Source organism: Quercus robur, chromosome 5 (genome assembly GCF_932294415.1).
Source record: "Quercus robur chromosome 5, dhQueRobu3.1, whole genome shotgun sequence".
Classification (NCBI taxonomy): Eukaryota; Viridiplantae; Streptophyta; class Magnoliopsida; order Fagales; family Fagaceae; genus Quercus; species Quercus robur.
In genome coordinates this window covers 16,155,792-16,174,465 of record NC_065538.1, presented here as the reverse complement: position 1 = coordinate 16,174,465, position 18,674 = coordinate 16,155,792, and the positions used below count along the sequence as shown (strand labels likewise).

Here is an 18,674-nt window from a genome sequence, read left to right as displayed (position 1 = left end):
GTCGTTCCTTGAGCCCTTAGTTTTTTTTTTTTTTTTTTTTTTGGTAATTAACGTTTTTCAGTAAAATTAAATTAAGAAATAAAAAAAAAAATCCAAAACAGCATTATTTTGTTTAGTAAATGGCAACGCTTAACCAAAGGATTGAATTAACAAATTTGAAACTTAGAGGACTAAAATAACAAAACTGAAACTTAAAAGACTAAAATGATAAAATGTGAAACTTAAAAGGGTTAGTTTTGAATTTTAACCTTTATTTTATGTCTTTTAGTCTTGACCCCCAAGGACCTAGACTAAAATCAACTTGGGCTTGTCATTGGACCTCCATAATAGGTATTCAAGAAGAACATACTCATGTGAATGTTTATGTTACTAGTTTCTTTTCTTATTTATCAAAACTGTTGAATATAATAAGCTAAACTAGAGTGTAGCACTATAGCCTTTGTTCAAAGATGATTAAAAATGTAGCACAATAGGCAAGATTTAAGAGAAGAAAGCAAAACTGTGTCGTACTATGTGATAAACACAGACCAGAAACATACGGACATGGAACTTGACCCATTGCTAAAAAGGGGGAATTGACATTTGTTTTCTCTTTTTGGGAAGCATGGGTTTTAGGGTTTTGAAAGTTATAAATATTAAAAGGATACAAGGGTAGCCACGTTATTGCCTACTAGAAAACCTTATTTTTTATCAATTTTTGAGAGTTTTTATTTTCTATGGAAGCTTAATTAAGAACCTAAGTTAGGGTTGGGGGTGAATCCCCAATCTTATAAGTTGTTCACTTATCAATCCAAGCATGTCTATAACGTTTTGATTATTGAAATCAATTGTTCTCTTTTAATAATTGTTTTGTTAGAATGATATTTAATCTCTAATTCTTACATAAGTATATTCTTCAATTTTCTTATTGTTAGAATAGGGTTTTATAATCTCTCTAGCAAAATGTGGTAATCTTATTAGATATTACTTTTGCCATAGTATTGCCTCTAGGGTATGCAATGTTCTTGAGTTTTTCTAGCAAAACTATTATTTTCTAGACTAAATCATTGGAACAATTGATGAATATAATCAACTAAAGAGTGTTTTATTAATCAAGTTTACTTCTAAATTTTCCAATCAAATAGTTTATGTGTTTACTTATCCAATTGTGTACTAAAATTGGATTGGTAGTGGATGCTTAATGACATAGATAGACAAACCCCAATGCCCTAGTGTTTTTAATTATTGAATTTTGCCAAACTTTATTTGTGCTAGTTTAAATAATATTTTTCTATATATTATTAGTGCTTTTGATTTTTTTTTTTTCCTTTTCTCGGTGGAATGATAACCTTAGTTACACTACAATTTCCATTACAAAATTGTAAGAAATCAGTGCCAATGTCTAATCACAAGTCAAAACTTAGTGCTCCGAGCGTTAATGATAGTAAACCTTTTCTTTTTCTTTTTCTTTTTTTGTGAAAGATAGTCAACCTATTTCTCAATTTGTATATGAAGAAAGATTGGTGGAATTGAACTATAGTAGTTTTAGTAATGTCTTAAGGTCCGTTTGGATACAGCTGAAAACTGAAAACTGAAAAACACTATAGCAAAATAATTTTTAAATGTGTGAATAGTACCGTGGGACCCATTTTTAATGAAAAAGTTGCTGAAAAGTGAAATTTGTGGGTCCGTGAATAGTACACGATGTGCACTGATTGACTAAAAAAAAGTTAGAAAAGTCAAACTTTGCAGCTACTGTTCATTGAACAGTGCATGAACAGTAGCCGCAAGTCTCAAAAACGCGTGAAAAAAAAAAAAAAAAAAAAAAAAAAAAAAAAAAAACCCCAAACACGAACGCGCTGGTTTTCAGCCCAATCCAAACTAAGCCTTAATAAAAGAAATTTAGTGAAGGAGATTGGGCCTAGTGTGTCCCAACCTAGATCGCAAAGGAACTTTGGGTCAGTACCCAAGCACTATCCACGGGCTTGCAGATGGACCCAACTAAGCAAATCAATTTGAAATGAAATTCTCTCAAACATGGTAGGGACCTTTGGAATAACTTTTTGGTTAAACAAAAAAGTATCATAGACTTGCCTGTCACATGTGCAGATCACATGTTATGAGAGGATGGTCTCATGAGATCATCTTTTTCATTCCCTTTGACATAAACCTAAGAGCATCCACAGCAGTGGAGCTAAATTTTTAGCAATTTAGCTCTACCAAAAGTTACTTTATCTATTTTACCTACACACATACTACAGCAGTGGATCTATTTTAGCTTTCAACACAATAAAATAATATATTCATCACAATAAAATAATATTTCTACTCTAATAAAATAATAATATTTTTACAATAATAAAATAATATATCACCACCACCACACAGCACAAACATCCTCCACCACCACCACTCAACACAAACATCCTCAACCACCACCACCACCACCACCACCAGTCCACAGCAGATAAATAAAAAAAAAAAAAAAAACAAAACCCAAATCAAGGCTCAAGCAAACGACGATACAGCACAAACATCCTCCACCACCACCACTCAACACAAACATCCTCAACCACCACCACCACCACCACCACCACCAGCAGCAGTCCACAGCAGATAAAAAAAAAAAAAAAAAAAAAAAACAAAACAAACAAAACCCAAATCAAGGCTCAAGCAAACGACAATAGTTCGCTCCTCCGTTGTTCCCAGTTCGAGTTCGAAGACCTCTTCCAATCCCTAGTTTCTCGGTTCCCTTCCTTCAATTCCTTGGATTCATCGCTCCGGCGCTCGGTTACGCCGGCGGTTTCGCTCTCCACCGCCACTCCAAGGATCGGCTCAGACATCGAGGCGATTCCGATGTCGGGGAGTGGATTTTCTTCACCAGTACGACGCCGTTTAGCCGGTTCGTGTTCCTGCGGTGCCCTTTGGTGTCGTTCGCCGAAGGCGAGGACGTGAACGAGAGGCTGGTGAAGGAGGCGTGAGGTTGAACAAAGGAAGAATGGTGGTAAGGAGCGACGGCGACGGCGTGGGCTGAGACTGCGACGGCGTAGGCTCGGCTGAGACGGCGACGGCGACGGCGTGAAGTTGGCTTGGAGATGAGAGCTTGAGAGAGATGAGAGCTTGAGAGAACAGAGTGCACGGAGAGAGAATGAAAAACAGAGTGCACGGAGAGAGGATGAAAGAATGAAAAAAGTAAAGTGTGTTTTTATTATTTTAATCCGGTGTTGAATTAAAAATTTTTTTTTTTTTATAGATGAGTGCTACAGTGCACATCTATAGATAGATGTGCACTGTAGCAAATCAGCTAAATTTTTTTGGTATGGCTCCACTGCTGCAAGCCTCTTTTGCTATATTAGTGGAGCTAAAATAGCATTATAGCTTTTTAGCTCCACTACTGCAAATGCTCTAAGCATCTTTCACGTGTAAGATAAACCTAGACAACCCACACGCACCTTTGACTTAATGAACACCCCAACTAAAGCCCAATAAAAAATCCAAATTTGCATATCCAAGCCCATCACACACAGCTACTAAAGTAATTAAGTTCACTAGTCCTCTTTGTCAAATGAATAGTAATGTATACGTAACAAATTAAATGCATAAGCAATAATTGTAAGTTTATACATGTATCGCAAAAAAAAAATTATATATTTGGTAAAAAGCAACATAGATCCATGATGAGAAACTCCGAATCACAACATACTAACATAGTGTAACTTAGTAACAAATTACAGATACTACTTTTATTATTGAAAATCTGCTATCAGCTCCTTGTGAAACGAATAATAGAATTAGAATATCACACAAAGATTGATATATTTGGAAGCAACTTACAATACAGTGACACTTTTTTTAGGTCATAAGTCATAACTTCATTATACAGAAGCACAGGAAACATTCAACCACCACACATACACCTCCAAAAAAGGAAGGAGGGACAATTTGTTACAACACAAACTAGACCTAATCACAGTAGCAAACTTTGCATGAGCATGGACAACAGAGTTTCCATCTCTTATAGCCAAAATAAATGAACAATATTCAATTGCAGTAATTCATAATTAAAACGTTGATATATTTGGTATCAAATTATTACAACATAATAAAACATTGAAAATAGATCACCATTGTACAAACAACTTTTATTCTTGAAATGTGGCTCTCATGGAGTCCTGAAATATGTAAATAGTATCATGGAGTCCCATTCTCAGACTGAGTTTCAATAGGAGTTGTGCAACACTGACAACAAGAGCCAGGTGGTGCAGGTGTGCAACAAACACAAGCAGGACATATTGGTCCCGAAGCTGCAAGCAAAACAAAAATAAAAATCAAACTTAAAATCTTGTCCCGATTAGTAAGAGTAACACACACACACACACACACATATATATATATATATATATATATAAACATTGGTGATGAATTATTTATATATATACACCTCGTTGAGTAAACCTAACAGCATCACATGTTGATATCGGGGAAAAGATGATGGCAAATATGAGAAGGGTCACCAAACTAGAACTCAAAGCCTTAGCTGCCATTGCTTATAAGAAAGATATATTTGCTAAGATGAACAAAATATGGTGTAGGGTGAACACTATATATAAAACATTTGTGTGGGGTTTTAGTTTTTTAGAAACACATTTTAACTAGATTGGTATGGGAAATGCCGCATATTTTGAATGTAATGGTTGATTATTCGTGGGATGAATGGATGAATTCTTTGTAACATTTTGCAATGTCATCTTCTTGAATTGTATACAATTAATGGAGTGAATTAATGGACTTCCGCTATATTCAATATTTTCTTCTTTTGACTTGACTGAAGTTTTGATTTCTATTTTATAGTTTAAACTTTTCAACTTTCAAGGGCATTTGAGCTGTCGATAAGCTTAAGCTTTGGCTGTTTTCATATTTTAAATTAAAGTCAAAATCAAGACTTGAAGAATTGATAAGTACCCTTACCAGTTGCTATTATAAAATTTACATCATGAATTAAATTATGAAGAATCAAAATAAAAGTCTTGAGAAAACAGGTTTTATAAATGTGTCCCCCCTTTTCGATTTCGTTTTATAGTTCTCATATATATTTTTGTTGAATGATCGAGCATCTCATTATAAATATTTTAAAATAATACTAAAAAAAGAATTATTGAAGTAGAGAATCCACAGAGAACCAGCAATAAAAGTCTATAAAAGACATAATAATAATAATAATAATAATAATAATCTCAGAGGACTCTACCCAAATCAAAAGCAAGGAAGAGCCTTGTCTTGTATAGAGTTACAAAATTGACCACCACTTTCTATTCTAGTTTTGATCTCTGGTCTAATTTTCTTAAGTATGACCTTCATAGATTAATCCTTCCTCCATTTCGGTTTGTACATAAGAACGAAATATTTTGATAACAGCCTATTTCAATATACCATTTCGATATAACTATTAAAACAAATTATGCTTTTATATATATATATATATATATCTCAAAATCAAGTAATGCACATTCTTAATATCTTCATTACATAATATAAATATATAACATGTCAACTATAAGTAAAGAAATATTAATGAAGAAAATTATGTCATATGTGAGTAAAGTAAACAAGAAAAACACATTATTAAAGGAAAATAATAATAAATTTTCCAAGGGAGACAATTCCACCTAAATTTTCCAAGAAAAACGCATCATACACTACCTAATAGCCATATTGAAGGAACAAACTCAACAGTGTCATTTAGATGCCAATAGTCATGCCAAGGGAGACAGTTCCGCCACCTAAACGTACCATGAACTTGATGACTACCCTTGTTATTTCGGCAAAATTTGCTAAATAGTATATTTTCAGGAAAAAATTAGGCGGATGGCATGCATTCAAACTTAATTAGTAAGTTGGACTCTTTTTGGAAGTCGATTTTAACAAACTCGACTTCCTACAAAAAATCAGTTCTGCAAAAGTGTAGAACACCTGAAAGTCGAGTTTAACAAACTCAATTTCCACTGAAAGTCGAGTATGTTGAACTCGATTTCCAGGTGCAGTACAAATCAAACTTATTTACTTGCTGGATGAGGGGTTGAATTTGCCTGGAAGTCGAGTTTACTAAAATCGACTTCCAAAAAGAGTCCAACTTACTAAATAAGTTTGAACGCGTGCTATCCGGCTGAAATATTTCGGAATTTGTATTGTTTGGCAAATTTTGCTTGTCATTTCTCTTGATTTCAAAATCTTCCTCAAAGACCAAGAGTAATATGAGGGAATAGTGACTACCCTAATGGGTTTGGCCAAGTGGTTGGGCACTTGGTCTCAAAGTGGCTATCTTGGGTTTGACTAGGAGCTCCCTAGTTTAAGTCTAGGCACCAGCACTTTGAAAAAACTCTCTAGATCAGCGATTTACCTTACTATGGGCCCACCCGTCGTGAACAGTGATTAATCTTTGGTTGAAAGTTTTGAGAAAACACGGTGGGAAACCAAAAAAAAAAAAAAAAAGACTCTTTCCTTTAAGAAGATTCAAGTGAACCCATGTCTTATTGAGCTTGCATGAGCAAATAAATTCCAAAACAAATCCCATAATAGTAGCCTTATCCTACTCCTCTAATCTAAAGACAAATGAGTTTACATATATAGGTGAAATACATGCTGAATCAGTGGGTGAAATACATGCTGTCATGCTGAATCAGTGAGAATTTAATACACAGTAGCTGTTATATTCCATTGTTAGCGGCTGGAATTGTGAAAGATATGATGCAGAGAAGAGTTGATTCAGAAGCTTTCCAAATCTGTTGGAGCAGATTCTGCAGTAGCTTCCATATCAGTACCTTTCCAAATCTGCTGATGTTGACTTTGTTGTAAATTCCGTATCTGTTATGTTTTCACTCCCCCGCAAACTATGAAAAGGGTCAAACACAAGGCCCAGTTTGAGTCTTAAATCAAGAAATAATGCCTTGGATAGGGGCTTGGTGAAAATGTTTGCCAGTTGGTGTTTGGAAGGAACAAAACAAGTTTCAAGAGCATCAAGAGCCATTCTTTCACGTACGTAGTGATAATCTAATCAATGTGCTTTGTTCAACCATGGAAGACAGGATTCATAGTCATGTATAATGCACTGAGATTATCACAATGTAAGATAGGAGGGCATGGCAATGGGATACCAAGATCTAGAAGAATGAAGGATAGCCAAGTTAATTATGCTGCAATGGAGGCCATAGCTCGATATTCAGGTTCAGCACTCGAGCGGGCTACTGTGAATTGTTTCTTGGCACTCCAAGAAATGCAATTGCCACCTAGAAAGGTACAAAAATCAATTGTGTATCGCCTAGTGATTAGGCAGCCAGCCCAATCTGCATCAGAGAATCCATACAAGTCAAGGGTGCTTGATTTATGAATGTTTATCCCAAAGGTAGTGGTGCCACGAACATAGCAAAGAATGCGTTTGACCATCTTGTAATGACCTATAGTAGGAGCATGCATGAATTGGTAGGCAAAGTTGACACTAAAGGAAAGGTCTGGTTTGGTGAATGTTAAGTACTGAAGAGCTCCCACTATGCTTCTATATTGAGATAGATCAAGATATAGCATCATTGTAACTGATAAGTGTCGTCCTTTTTCAGGCATGGGAGTAGAGATTGGTTTGCATGACTTCATAGAGGCACGACTAAGAATTTCCTCAGCATATCGTTGTTGGCAAAGAAAGAGGACATGCTGACGACGGTGAACTTCAATACGAAGGAGATGGTGAAGGAACCCCAAGTCTTTGATGGAGAATTCCTGACCACGTTTAGTAATGAGCCAATTGATGCGATTGGCATCATTACTAGTGATCACCATATCATCAACATAGAGGAGTAATATAAGGACGTCATGTTATGAGTGACAAATGAACATGCTGGGATCAGAGATGCTGGAATAAAATCCAAGGTTAAGGAGAAATGTACCGAGTCAATCAAACCAAGCTCAAGGAGCTTGTTTAAGTCCATACAAAGCACGACTGAGTTGGCAAACATGAGTTGTATATTTAGGATCAATATATCCTGGAGGTTGTTGCATATAATCTAGTGTGGAAAGAGAACCATGAAGAAATGTGTTTTTTACATCAAGTTGCCTAATATTCCAACCTTTGACAATTGCCATTGTGAGAACAAGGCATATGCTAGCAAGTTTGATCACAGGAGAGAATGTTTCTGCAAAATCAATACCATCAACTGATTCAACTTGGTTAAACCCCTTAGCCACCAGCCTTACTTTGAGACGTTCAAGGGAGTCATCTACTGTCAATTTAGCTTTGTATACCCATTTACACCCAATGACATTCATATTCGGGCAATGAGGTACTAAAGTCCATGTATGATTGGTGTGCAAGGCAGCAAGTTCTTCATCCATAGCAGCAGACCATCCAGGGTGTTTCTTGGCAGATGTAATTAACCTTGGTTCAGTAGGTATGATTAGTGGAACTTGTACTGTGTTAAGGCCAAGATACTTGGGATTGGGACATTGAATCCCTCGTTTGGAGCGAGTCACCATGGAATGACCATTTGGAACTGGAACATATAACTCTGATTGGAGGTCGCTTTTTTCTATAGATGGAGTGCTGATAGAGGGTGGAACTAAGCTTTGTTGATTTAATTCAGCTTCAGTTGTAGGGGGCTGAACATGAGGTGTTTCAATTGAGTCTTGGTGACGGTCCATGTGAGAAATGGTTGGTGGTGCAAAACCTGAAATATGAAGAGCATTAGTCAATTCTGTTGGTAATAATGAAGATGCTTCCCAATTTGAAAATGTACTAAGTTCCCCTTCAATTGGATTACCGTCATGTAGTTGTGTTGGGGTGGTTCTCATCAAACACAACATGGCGAGAGATGTAAATTCAGCCAGTGGGTGGATAAAAGCATTTGTATCCTTTGTGCTTGGTGTTACATCCAATGAATACACAAGGGAGAGACTTGGGTTCCAATTTGTTGCTCCTATGATCTCCAAGATATGGGAAGCATTTACAACCTAACACATGAAGTGATGAATGGTCAGGTTGTTTTCCATAAAGCTTTGAGAAAGGAGAGTCCATACCAAGTGTTGGTGAAGGTAGACGATTGATCAAGTATACTACAGTGGAAAAACACTCAATCCAAAACCCAGGTGATAAGTGTGCATGGAACATCATTGTGAGGCTTAATTCTATGATGTTATGATGCTTACGTTCAGCAATACCATTTTGCTCAGGTGTTTTTGGACAAACAAATTGATGAGGAATACCAAGAGTAACTAATTTTCTACTAAACTCTCCACTTGCAAATTCTCCTCCCTCATCACTTTGGAAGATATGAATATTGGCATTGAAATGACAACTTATATACTTATGAAAATGATCAAAGCAATTAGTTAAATTAGATTTCTTGCGCATAGGATAGAACCAAGTGAAATGTCTATAGTCATCAATGAAAATTGCATAAAATCAAAATTGTTCTCGAGACCTCACTAGGGCTAGTCCCCATAGATCACAATGAATCTTATGGAATGGGGTTTTTATTTCATGTTCAACAGATAAGAAAGGAAATCTACACAACTTTCCCATTTGACAACTAGCACATATGGTAGAAAACTTATTTTTAAGATCAAGAGAGAAATTTCTTGATACGAAGATGATCTACAACCCTTTGATGAGGATGACCCAAGTGTTGATGCCAACATTCATTGTCAACACGTTTGAATCAAGAAGAAAAGAATATTGCAGTATTGAAACCATCCTTTGACTCTCCAGCAAGTGCATACAACCCATCCTTCTTAGTTCCCCTTGCTACTATTCTGTTGGTTAACCTGTCCTTGATCACAAAACCATCTCCATCAAATTCAAATTTAAGTGGAAGGTCAGATGTATGTTTACCTACAGATATTAAATCTTTCTTTATATTAGGAACTAATAGCACATCATTGAGTTGTAGAGAATTGTTACCAGACTGAATGTTTGCTTGTCCAATATGAGTGATCTGTAAAACATCTCCATTTCCAACCATTACTCCTTCTAAACCAGTATAAGGTGACAAAGAATGGAGATTACTTGGGTTTCCTGTGATGTGATTAGTAGCACCGATGTTCGAGAACCACTCAGAGTTTTGGCTGTCAGCAATGGTAATGGCAGCAAGTGCTTGTGGTATGTTTTCTATTGTGAAGGAATGATTGAAACGATCGAAGCATTTGAGGGCTGTGCGATTTCGTTTATTGCATATTTGATATATAGGAACTTCATCCTTATTGTTGGATCTGAAAGGATTATTTGCACTTTGAACTCGTGCATCTCGTTGATTTGGTTTCCTTGAACTAGATGAATGTCCTTGAGAAAAAACACGTCCTTTACAAGGTTGTCACAAATAGCCTATGGTAGCAAGGCTTTCCTATGGTAGCAAGGTTGTCACAAACAGCCTTAAATCTATGTAGATATTCTACCAAGATGCCTGTACCTTGATTCATAGAGGTGAGCCGCTGCTTGAGTGCAAGGCTTTGATATAAAGAAACACAGGCAAAGGTATGGACTAATGCATTCTAGACCTCGACAGCAGTATCGAGACCTACTACAATGCCAAGTACTTCTTTTGAGAGGGTGGCTGTTAGCCATCCCTTTACTAGGCGATCAATCTTTCGCCATTTTATAAAACTGGGATTGAGAATCTTTGACTGAGTCAGATTCCTCAATAGTAACAAACTGCGGTGGTTGCTTTGCCTCACCTGTGATAAAGCTCTGAAGATCATAGCTTTCAAGGATGTTTAACATCTGTGACTTCCCAAGAAGAAAGTTTGTGGATGAAAGTTTGAGTGACACAAAATTAGCAATATTCTGTGTCACATGGTAAGGGTATTCTTCAGATTGGGTTGAAGACAAAGAGGAGTTTGTGGTGGAAGACATGTTATAGCTGTGAACAAAGCAAAGAAAAAAAAAATTCCCTCTATCTCACCTTTAGCTCTGATACCATAAAGACAAATTGAGAAACTCAATCTCAAGATGAGTTAGAGAGAGATTTTGTATTTACATATATAGGTGAAATACATGTTGAATCAGTGGGTGAAATACATGCTGAATTAGTGAGAATTTAATACACAATAGCTGTTATATTTCGTAGTCAGAGGCTGGAATTGTGGAAGATATGATGCAGAGAATTATGAAGGAGTTGATTTAGAAGCTTTCCAAATCTGTTGGAGCAGATTCTACAGTAGCTTCCATATCAGTACCTTTCCAAATCTGTTGATGTTGACTTTGTTGTAGATTCCATATCTGTTAATCTTCTCTTAAACCACCCTTATATTTTGGTTTTCATATTAGATCCCATTTAATTTGCCCCAAATGCTGAATGGTCAAATCCATTCCACAAAGAGTGGTGCTACGTCTACAACATTTTTACAACAAATTATGGGTGGTTAGTTATTATTGGTTCAAATTTGAATTTAGTACTGAGATTACTTTTTTAACCCAACAATAACAACCAGTAACAACCTGCCATGCCACTTAGAATTTGTTGTAAAAATGTTGTAAAATTGTTGTAAACATATCATTTCTCTTCCACAAAAACCCCCCTGAGCTTTTGTTCCGCAATCTTAACAACCATTTTTGGAAGGATGAAGATTATGGTTTAGTACACTTAAAAGGCTAAAAAAGATTTACTTAATCAATTGCAACCTTCCAGCATAGGGCAGAGACTTAGAAGACCATGAATTTACTATTGCAATATTCTTATTTATAAGAGGACTACATTCTTTTTCAATGAGCTTGCTAGATATGAGAGGCACTCTAAGCTAGCTAACTGGAAATTTTCCTTCTTTGATTTGGAGCATGTCAAGAATCTATTGCTAAACAACTCACTCTTGGAACATGGAAGCATTGGCTTATAAGCCAAAAGACTTATAAAATCTTCCAAGACCTTTTTCACCTCTACTACAGACTAGATATTAGCAAATTTATGGGAACACCAATAGTTAACAAGCAGTGAAGTATAAAGTCCAATTCAGCAGAATCGCATTCTTTCATTATATCAATTTTCAAGGTACACCTAGGCTGCCTCTTTTCTTATGATAGTTCTTCACTATTTCCTGCATTAGTAACACTTTTTTCTGTTATGTTTCTTCCCGGATAAAGGCAGGTTGAGATTTTACCAATCACTTCATTCAAAGAAGGTTTCAATTTATTGGTTGAGATAGTAGTAATGCACTTATAAATGATATTACTGAATTTACAGTGACATATAAGAGTGAACTCAGATATTTTGGAAGGATAGGGATCAAGGCCACAACAATAGCATTGACTTCCCCCCATGAACTTGCTAGATTTACAAAATGACTGTATATCTTTAATTATAGACATCCTCATGAATAATAGACTAAGCCATTTTGAAAAACTGTGCTACGACTTTAGCTGGACTACATGCTTTAGCATCATCCATACAAAAAATAGCATTTCTTATATATTGAAGGGTAGAACGGAAAATCTCAACTCCTCTATTTTTTGGATTGGAAACAACTCATGAACTATTCCCTCCTCATTAAGCTTGATGTTTGATGCTCAAAAGCAACTGCTTATAAAACTCTACAATCATACTTAGCAAAAATTCAAGATCAGTAATATTGTTGCCATTAATTACTGTCAAGTAGACATTCGACTATGCTTATAGAAACTTCCTCAACTTGGACAAGGGACTAACACAAGTGCAGACGATCCATTTCCCTCCCCAATAGTCTTGAATCATTGGGATTTTTTGGAAAATAAAAATCTAAACTAACTCAAGTTACATATTAGCGTTCATCATCTTTTGAGAAAGATGATCAAAGAAATTCTTTTATTTTTCTCCTTTAAAGTCCCTTTAAGAGCTTTTAGCTTGTTGTATAGCTTAAGCATGGGAACACATTTCACATCAATATCCCAGACATTTTTGATCCAGACAAGAAAATTTTTATGCGCATTTATTAATACAATATCGTCAACAGAGATTATTAAAGGGCAATAAAAGTAGAACTGCACAATATTATCAAAAAAAGATTATTATAAGGCAAAAAAGTAGAACTGCACAGAGCACAACTATTGCCTTTTATTAATACAACATATTAATTACCAAACATAGGAAATATACATCATCTCGAAAAGTAAGATGATCTCTTCTTCAATCGCTAGCTAGAAGCTAATCACTCTCATGCATCGACTCATCAAACTTCAAAGCTCTCAACTTTTCACCATTTTAGCTTTGCAGGGAAGTACTGTAACAAGTTAACCCATAGAACAAATAAGAAACCAGTAATTGAGGTGATAAAGAAACTTGTAATCTTCAAATGGTACTCACCTTTTCAATCAGAGAGATATAGTATGGCTTGACCTTCTCAACATCAATTCGAACTTTGCTCTTGCTATAGAGGTCATATTTGCTACATTAAAAGAACAAGAAAAGAGAAATTGACATTTAGTATTTATAATTTAAGGAGAAAGTGACAATCATTTATCATCCAAATAGAGTCTTACTTGAATATTTGAAGCCATTTCAGATTCTCAACATCCTCCTCATTCATTAAGTGCTTATATGCCCCCGATCTATGTAAGGCTGCAATATCAAATATTTCCATTAGATCATTTAATAAGAAAATAGGGCATATTTCATGTAAATGGGGAGCTTATACTTATAGCATTTGTCCATATTTCCTACTTACCATAGAATGAGTGGTATCTGATGACGAAAAGACCTGCTGAAGGTAGAGTGGTCTTATTTTCCTTGGCCACCTGACAATGACATACCAAAGTTACAGATTCTTTCATTCTAGTTTATGAATAATACATTGATTTTCATGTATATAATGAAATTTAAACTAATTTTTTAGAGTTCAAAGATGTACCAAATACATGTAGTCATCATGTCCCCATGACATCATTACATTGTTGAGTCCACATCCCTCAGAGTAAACTCCATATTTAGTATTGTAAGTAGGATTGTAGTGGTCTGGATTTTCCTTGAAATACTGTGGTCAGAATGTAACATTAGGTCAGTTGTTTGAACTTTGATCCACCAAAGACTAGAATGATTCGTGAATTTTTAGTCAAACGCTTTGTAACCATGTATCTCTTGAAGGGTAAAATTTGTGGAAAAAGCTACCTTGTGATGAACAATTGATTCATCATAAGCACAGCCGACTGGGAATGTGTCCCCTGCAGAACGGGTTTGAGATTGTGTAACTAAGATTGGCAAATTGGTATGGTATTCTATTTTCTTAGTATCATATATTGCTATAGTCAAACGCAATACTCACCAACAACAGCCCATTGTGGAAGTTCCCCAAAGCTAGGAAGAAGAAGCACCTTTCCAAGATCTAGAACACAAGCAGGAACCAAATTAGATGATAGCTCCTATTATTCACTCTAAATAACAGCAATAACAACCAAGCCTTAGTTCCAGAATTCTTAAGGCAGCTATGGATGCTCAATAGAATTGGCCACATATGTTCATTTCCACCATTCATAGTGTGAAATCTAAACAACAATGGTTATCTATTGCATATGAAAGTTGCCCAAGAACCCCAAGCCAAAGGCATTCCAAAGTCTTAGCTTAAGTAGATGAACAAATTTCAAGTCAGTCCTGGTCATGAAAAAAGGAAACATTTTTACCAAGGGTATTATAGTTGCTTAGCAAAAACTTCACTGCACCTACCATGGTAACATTTATTTCTAGCTTCTTTTCTTTTCTCTTTTTTGATTTGAATATTTATTTATTTATTTATTTTGAGGATAAATAACGATGTATCATATGTGGTCCTAAGCTATATATGTAACACAAACCGAAATGTCTAATCATAGCAGGATAAATACCATGGATAAGGCCAGTAAGGTGTAGCCAATCTTCATCAGGATAGTCCCTTCTAATGGCTTCAGCGGTTTGCAACAAATGCTCAATTTGGGGCTCGTCCAAGTCCGGGTCACTCTCGTCAACAACTTCATTAAGAAGTTCACAACATTCCCATATGCTCATCTCCACCCTGTCCAATTTTCCATACTGTTCTCTCATCTTCTTAACCTGTAGTTACATGATTACTTATAAACACAATGTTTATACAAATTTCAATTCCGAAGAATGTTGTGACATGGGCATGAAGTAAATGTAATGCAAGGGTAAGTTGCATACAAAGTCATAAGTCTGGTGAATGTGATTGGTATGGTAGAAGTTCTCCACGCCCTGCCGTCTCTCACTTTCAGCATCATAGTCCCTGTATTGCATTTGTGTACAAGACTAGAACTACATTAATCATTAACCAAAAATAATGAAATTTCTAAGATAAAGACTACCGTTAATAGGCAAAAGGGTGACTATAATTATATAACTCATTCACTCAATTTCATTTAAAAAAAAAAAAATTAACTTGTTCAGTCAAAAAAAAAAAAAAAATAGATCACATGACATGCACATGAGCAGCACTATTGCCTAGACCTAAAGCCTGATGTGAATCATGTGATGACAGCTGACGTTAATTGGGCTTTGTCCTACCTCTAGGATGGAAGTGACAAGGATTGAAATTAGGCCACGAAAAATAATTCACTATGTTTCGGTTTTTCATTTTATATAATTAGGTAATTATGACCTCTTTGGCTAATAAATTCAATAAATTTAGTGACAATTTCATAACTAGCTGATTTAAATAATGGACACTTTCCACTAGTGATTATATAGGCTCACTACTTTTTAAATTTGGATTATATATCTAGTGATTACACAAGTAATTCGGTGTGTTCCCATAGTATTGTTACAATAAATTAGGATGCATCAAAATTATGAACTCAAGGTATCTTATTTTTATTTTTAAAAATTTTTCTGGTAAGTTATAAAAGTATGTAGTAGTTTTTGAACTATTATGAGAGAAAAAAGTTATCGAGTTCTTCAACAGAGATCGATACAAAATTTTTCCAAAAGGGCAAAAAAAGTGAACGATTTTTTTTTAATAAAAATTTAAAATTTAAATTTTTTGTTGTTGTTGAAGTAACAGAGGATAAGCATGACACTAGAGTCCAAGGCTTAGCAGGATAGGTTTAAAGCTTAATGGCCAGGGCCCAAGGCTTGAAACTGGTCTTATACAGTAATACCATCTCAAAAGGCCTTATGGACCAAATCAGAGAACAAATACAGGCCCAGATTTGGATCATAACAATTACCATAACTTTTGACAACATCATAAATTTCAACAATTTACACACACACAAAAAAAAAAAAAAAAAAAAAAAAAAAAAAAAAAAAAGAGAGAGAGAGACAAGATCAAGAAGAACAATCATAATAATAACTGAAAAAAAAAAATAATAATAATAATAACAACTGCTGATCCACTCCCTACATGATCTACATTTTTGTTTAAGTCTTCGTATCATGTATCTTAATCTAACTCACTGATCATTCCTGCTATTTTATTGTCAAAAAAACACAAAAGGAAATATCACTGCCAATCTCTCAATCAAGATTTGAATATCATGTTTTGGAAATTTCAAACTGTCAAAATAACAAAATAAGTGAATAGAGATCACGAGAAACCTACGACCAGGAGAAAAGTAAATGAGCTTATTATATTTGCCAGAAAATATGAATATCCCTTATATATTTAAAGCCCACACCAAGTCCAAAGTCCCAAACCCTTATCCCCTTTTTTTTTTTTTTTTTTTAAATCTCAAGCCCCCAATAATTTATTGGCTTGGCTTTCAAACAGAAGATTAAAGTGCTGCTCGGCCTTTTTGTGTTCAATAGTGAAGCCTATCATTTAAGTCCGTATCAAAGTTCTGTGCTGAATGATAAGATAAGAACAACCACTGCTTTTGACCTTAGACCAAGAGCCAAGATACGTATTCTCACAAACCTATGTCCAACACAATATCTAGATAGTTTTGCTCATAAACATGATCTACATGCAGAATTGCAGATCACAGATAATTTATAGAACACTTTTATATTCAGTGATTATATAAATATATATATATATATATATATATTATAGATCTCGGGGCTCAATAGGCTAGAAAATTGCGGTTCCAGTTTTTTGTTTTGTGGGGTTTAAAATAAAAATAAAATTAATGAAAAAGGAGCAAACCTAAAGGTGTGGCCAAATGAATTGATCTGTGGAACAACAAATCCACCATCCAACACCAATTCTTTTTCATCAACAGGGACCTTCGTTTCCTCAGCTTCAACTCCTGTGTGATTTAACCAAAGTCAATTTTAAACAGTGTGTGGAAATTATATATGGGTTTTCTATTTAAACATAACCAGTCAATTTTATTTTGATAAAAATCATAAAATCATGGCATACCCAGATATCAAAATTTTAACTAAAATACCAAGAAAAATAAAGAATTCTTTTCAACAAAAATAAAGAATGCTGTGTAGGATTTATTAAAAAATAAATAAAAGAACTACAAAGGAAGAAAATTTTCAAAGCCTATTTAGAAAAGTAAACTAAACTCAGAATTTAAATATTAAAAAAAAAAGATGAACAGTGAGATTATAAACAAGAAGCAGTGAAAAAAAAAAAAAAAAAAAAAAAAAAAAAAAAAACAGTAAGAAAAAAATTACCAAATTCAGGCTGCTCAATTATGAGAATAGTCATCCTGACTCAAAAATAAAGCAAAAATGAGAGAAATCTAAGAGATAAGTTTTAAGAGTATGAGTTTTGGTGGCATTGTGGGTGTGATAAGTGGTTGGTATTTATAATTGGCCGGAGAGTCCTTCCCTGAGAATTGGAATGTCCCGAGTCCTTACCTGAAAATTTAAATTCCTTTCTTTTTTCTTTTTCTTTTTTTTTTATTAATTCCAATATATATTAGATAATTTATGATATTGATAAACGTTTATCTTACAACAAAGTTAAATAAGAAAGTTAGACAAAGTTGGAAACAGAAGGGACTCCCATTCAAGTTGGCAACGGACGGACACAAAGGGAAATATTTTCCTATAAACAAAAAATTAAAAAAAGGAGATATTGTGGGTGTGTAAATTTGATTGAAAATTTCTATATAGTTATTTTAGTATAAAAGCTTATTTTATTTATACTTTTAACAATTATTTTTCAAAAACTATATTATCTATTATAATCTATTTTATTATAATATTTTATTTATTTATTTTATATAATAAATACAAAATAAATAATATCAATATAAATTTAAACAGAATTGTAGCAATTTTACAAATTTTATTCATCTTTAATTTGACTAACATGAGTAATTTTGAAATATAAACTTGTAAAATTGAACTTTTTTTATTGTATTATTTGATGCAAATACTTTAAGTATAAGTATAATTAAGAGATTTTAAATAAATTTTATAATTATAACATTTTTATAATAATTTTACAGTAAATTCTAAGCTATAGTTTTTCATTGAACTACTGTTGTGTCGGTACTCGGTAGAACTACTCAAAGATATTTTTCATGCAAGTGTCTCATTAGTTAGCTAATCGTTTTTGTTTCTTTGATAATTATAATATTTAAGGGGCCCATTTGAGCAATCTTTTCGTCATTTCTGAGTCAGCTTAGAGTTGGACATCGCAATCTCATACTATTAACTATTTGAGTAGGTTCCCCACCTGACGTGTCATCTAGTCAAGACGGTTACCTACATTTCTTGTTTTTATCAGGAACTTTTTTTTATTTTTAAATAATTTATCACTCATTTTTTTGTTTTGTTAAGAGAGTATTTCAGCCTATAAAT

At 34.3% G+C, this 18,674-nt stretch overlaps 2 protein-coding genes and 1 long non-coding RNA gene across 3 annotated transcripts; all 3 read right to left on the bottom strand.

Annotated features, from left to right (window-relative positions):
- Window positions 1–3,767: 3,767 nt before the first annotated feature.
- On the bottom strand, window positions 3,768–4,665 carry LOC126725271 (uncharacterized). Its single transcript, XR_007655385.1, has 2 exons — window positions 4,421–4,665; window positions 3,768–4,283 (listed from the first exon to the last, which is right to left on the bottom strand). It is a non-coding gene; the product is annotated as an uncharacterized LOC126725271 (long non-coding RNA).
- A 2,499-nt stretch (window positions 4,666–7,164) lies between these two features.
- LOC126727883 (uncharacterized mitochondrial protein AtMg00810-like) lies at window positions 7,165–7,806 on the bottom strand. The gene has a single exon (XM_050433784.1). It carries the CDS (start codon window positions 7,804–7,806, stop codon window positions 7,165–7,167), a length of 642 nt encoding a protein of 213 aa, XP_050289741.1.
- Window positions 7,807–12,977: 5,171 nt separating this feature from the next.
- LOC126725270 (inositol oxygenase 1-like) lies at window positions 12,978–17,715 on the bottom strand. Its single transcript, XM_050429834.1, has 11 exons — window positions 17,538–17,715; window positions 17,056–17,158; window positions 15,114–15,195; window positions 14,801–15,005; window positions 14,245–14,304; window positions 14,091–14,143; window positions 13,834–13,956; window positions 13,651–13,720; window positions 13,466–13,544; window positions 13,290–13,371; window positions 12,978–13,206 (listed from the first exon to the last, which is right to left on the bottom strand). The coding sequence occupies exons 1-11, from the start codon at window positions 17,569–17,571 to the stop codon at window positions 13,180–13,182; spliced, it is 918 nt and encodes a 305-aa protein (XP_050285791.1). The 5' UTR covers window positions 17,572–17,715; the 3' UTR covers window positions 12,978–13,179.
- Window positions 17,716–18,674: the final 959 nt, after the last annotated feature.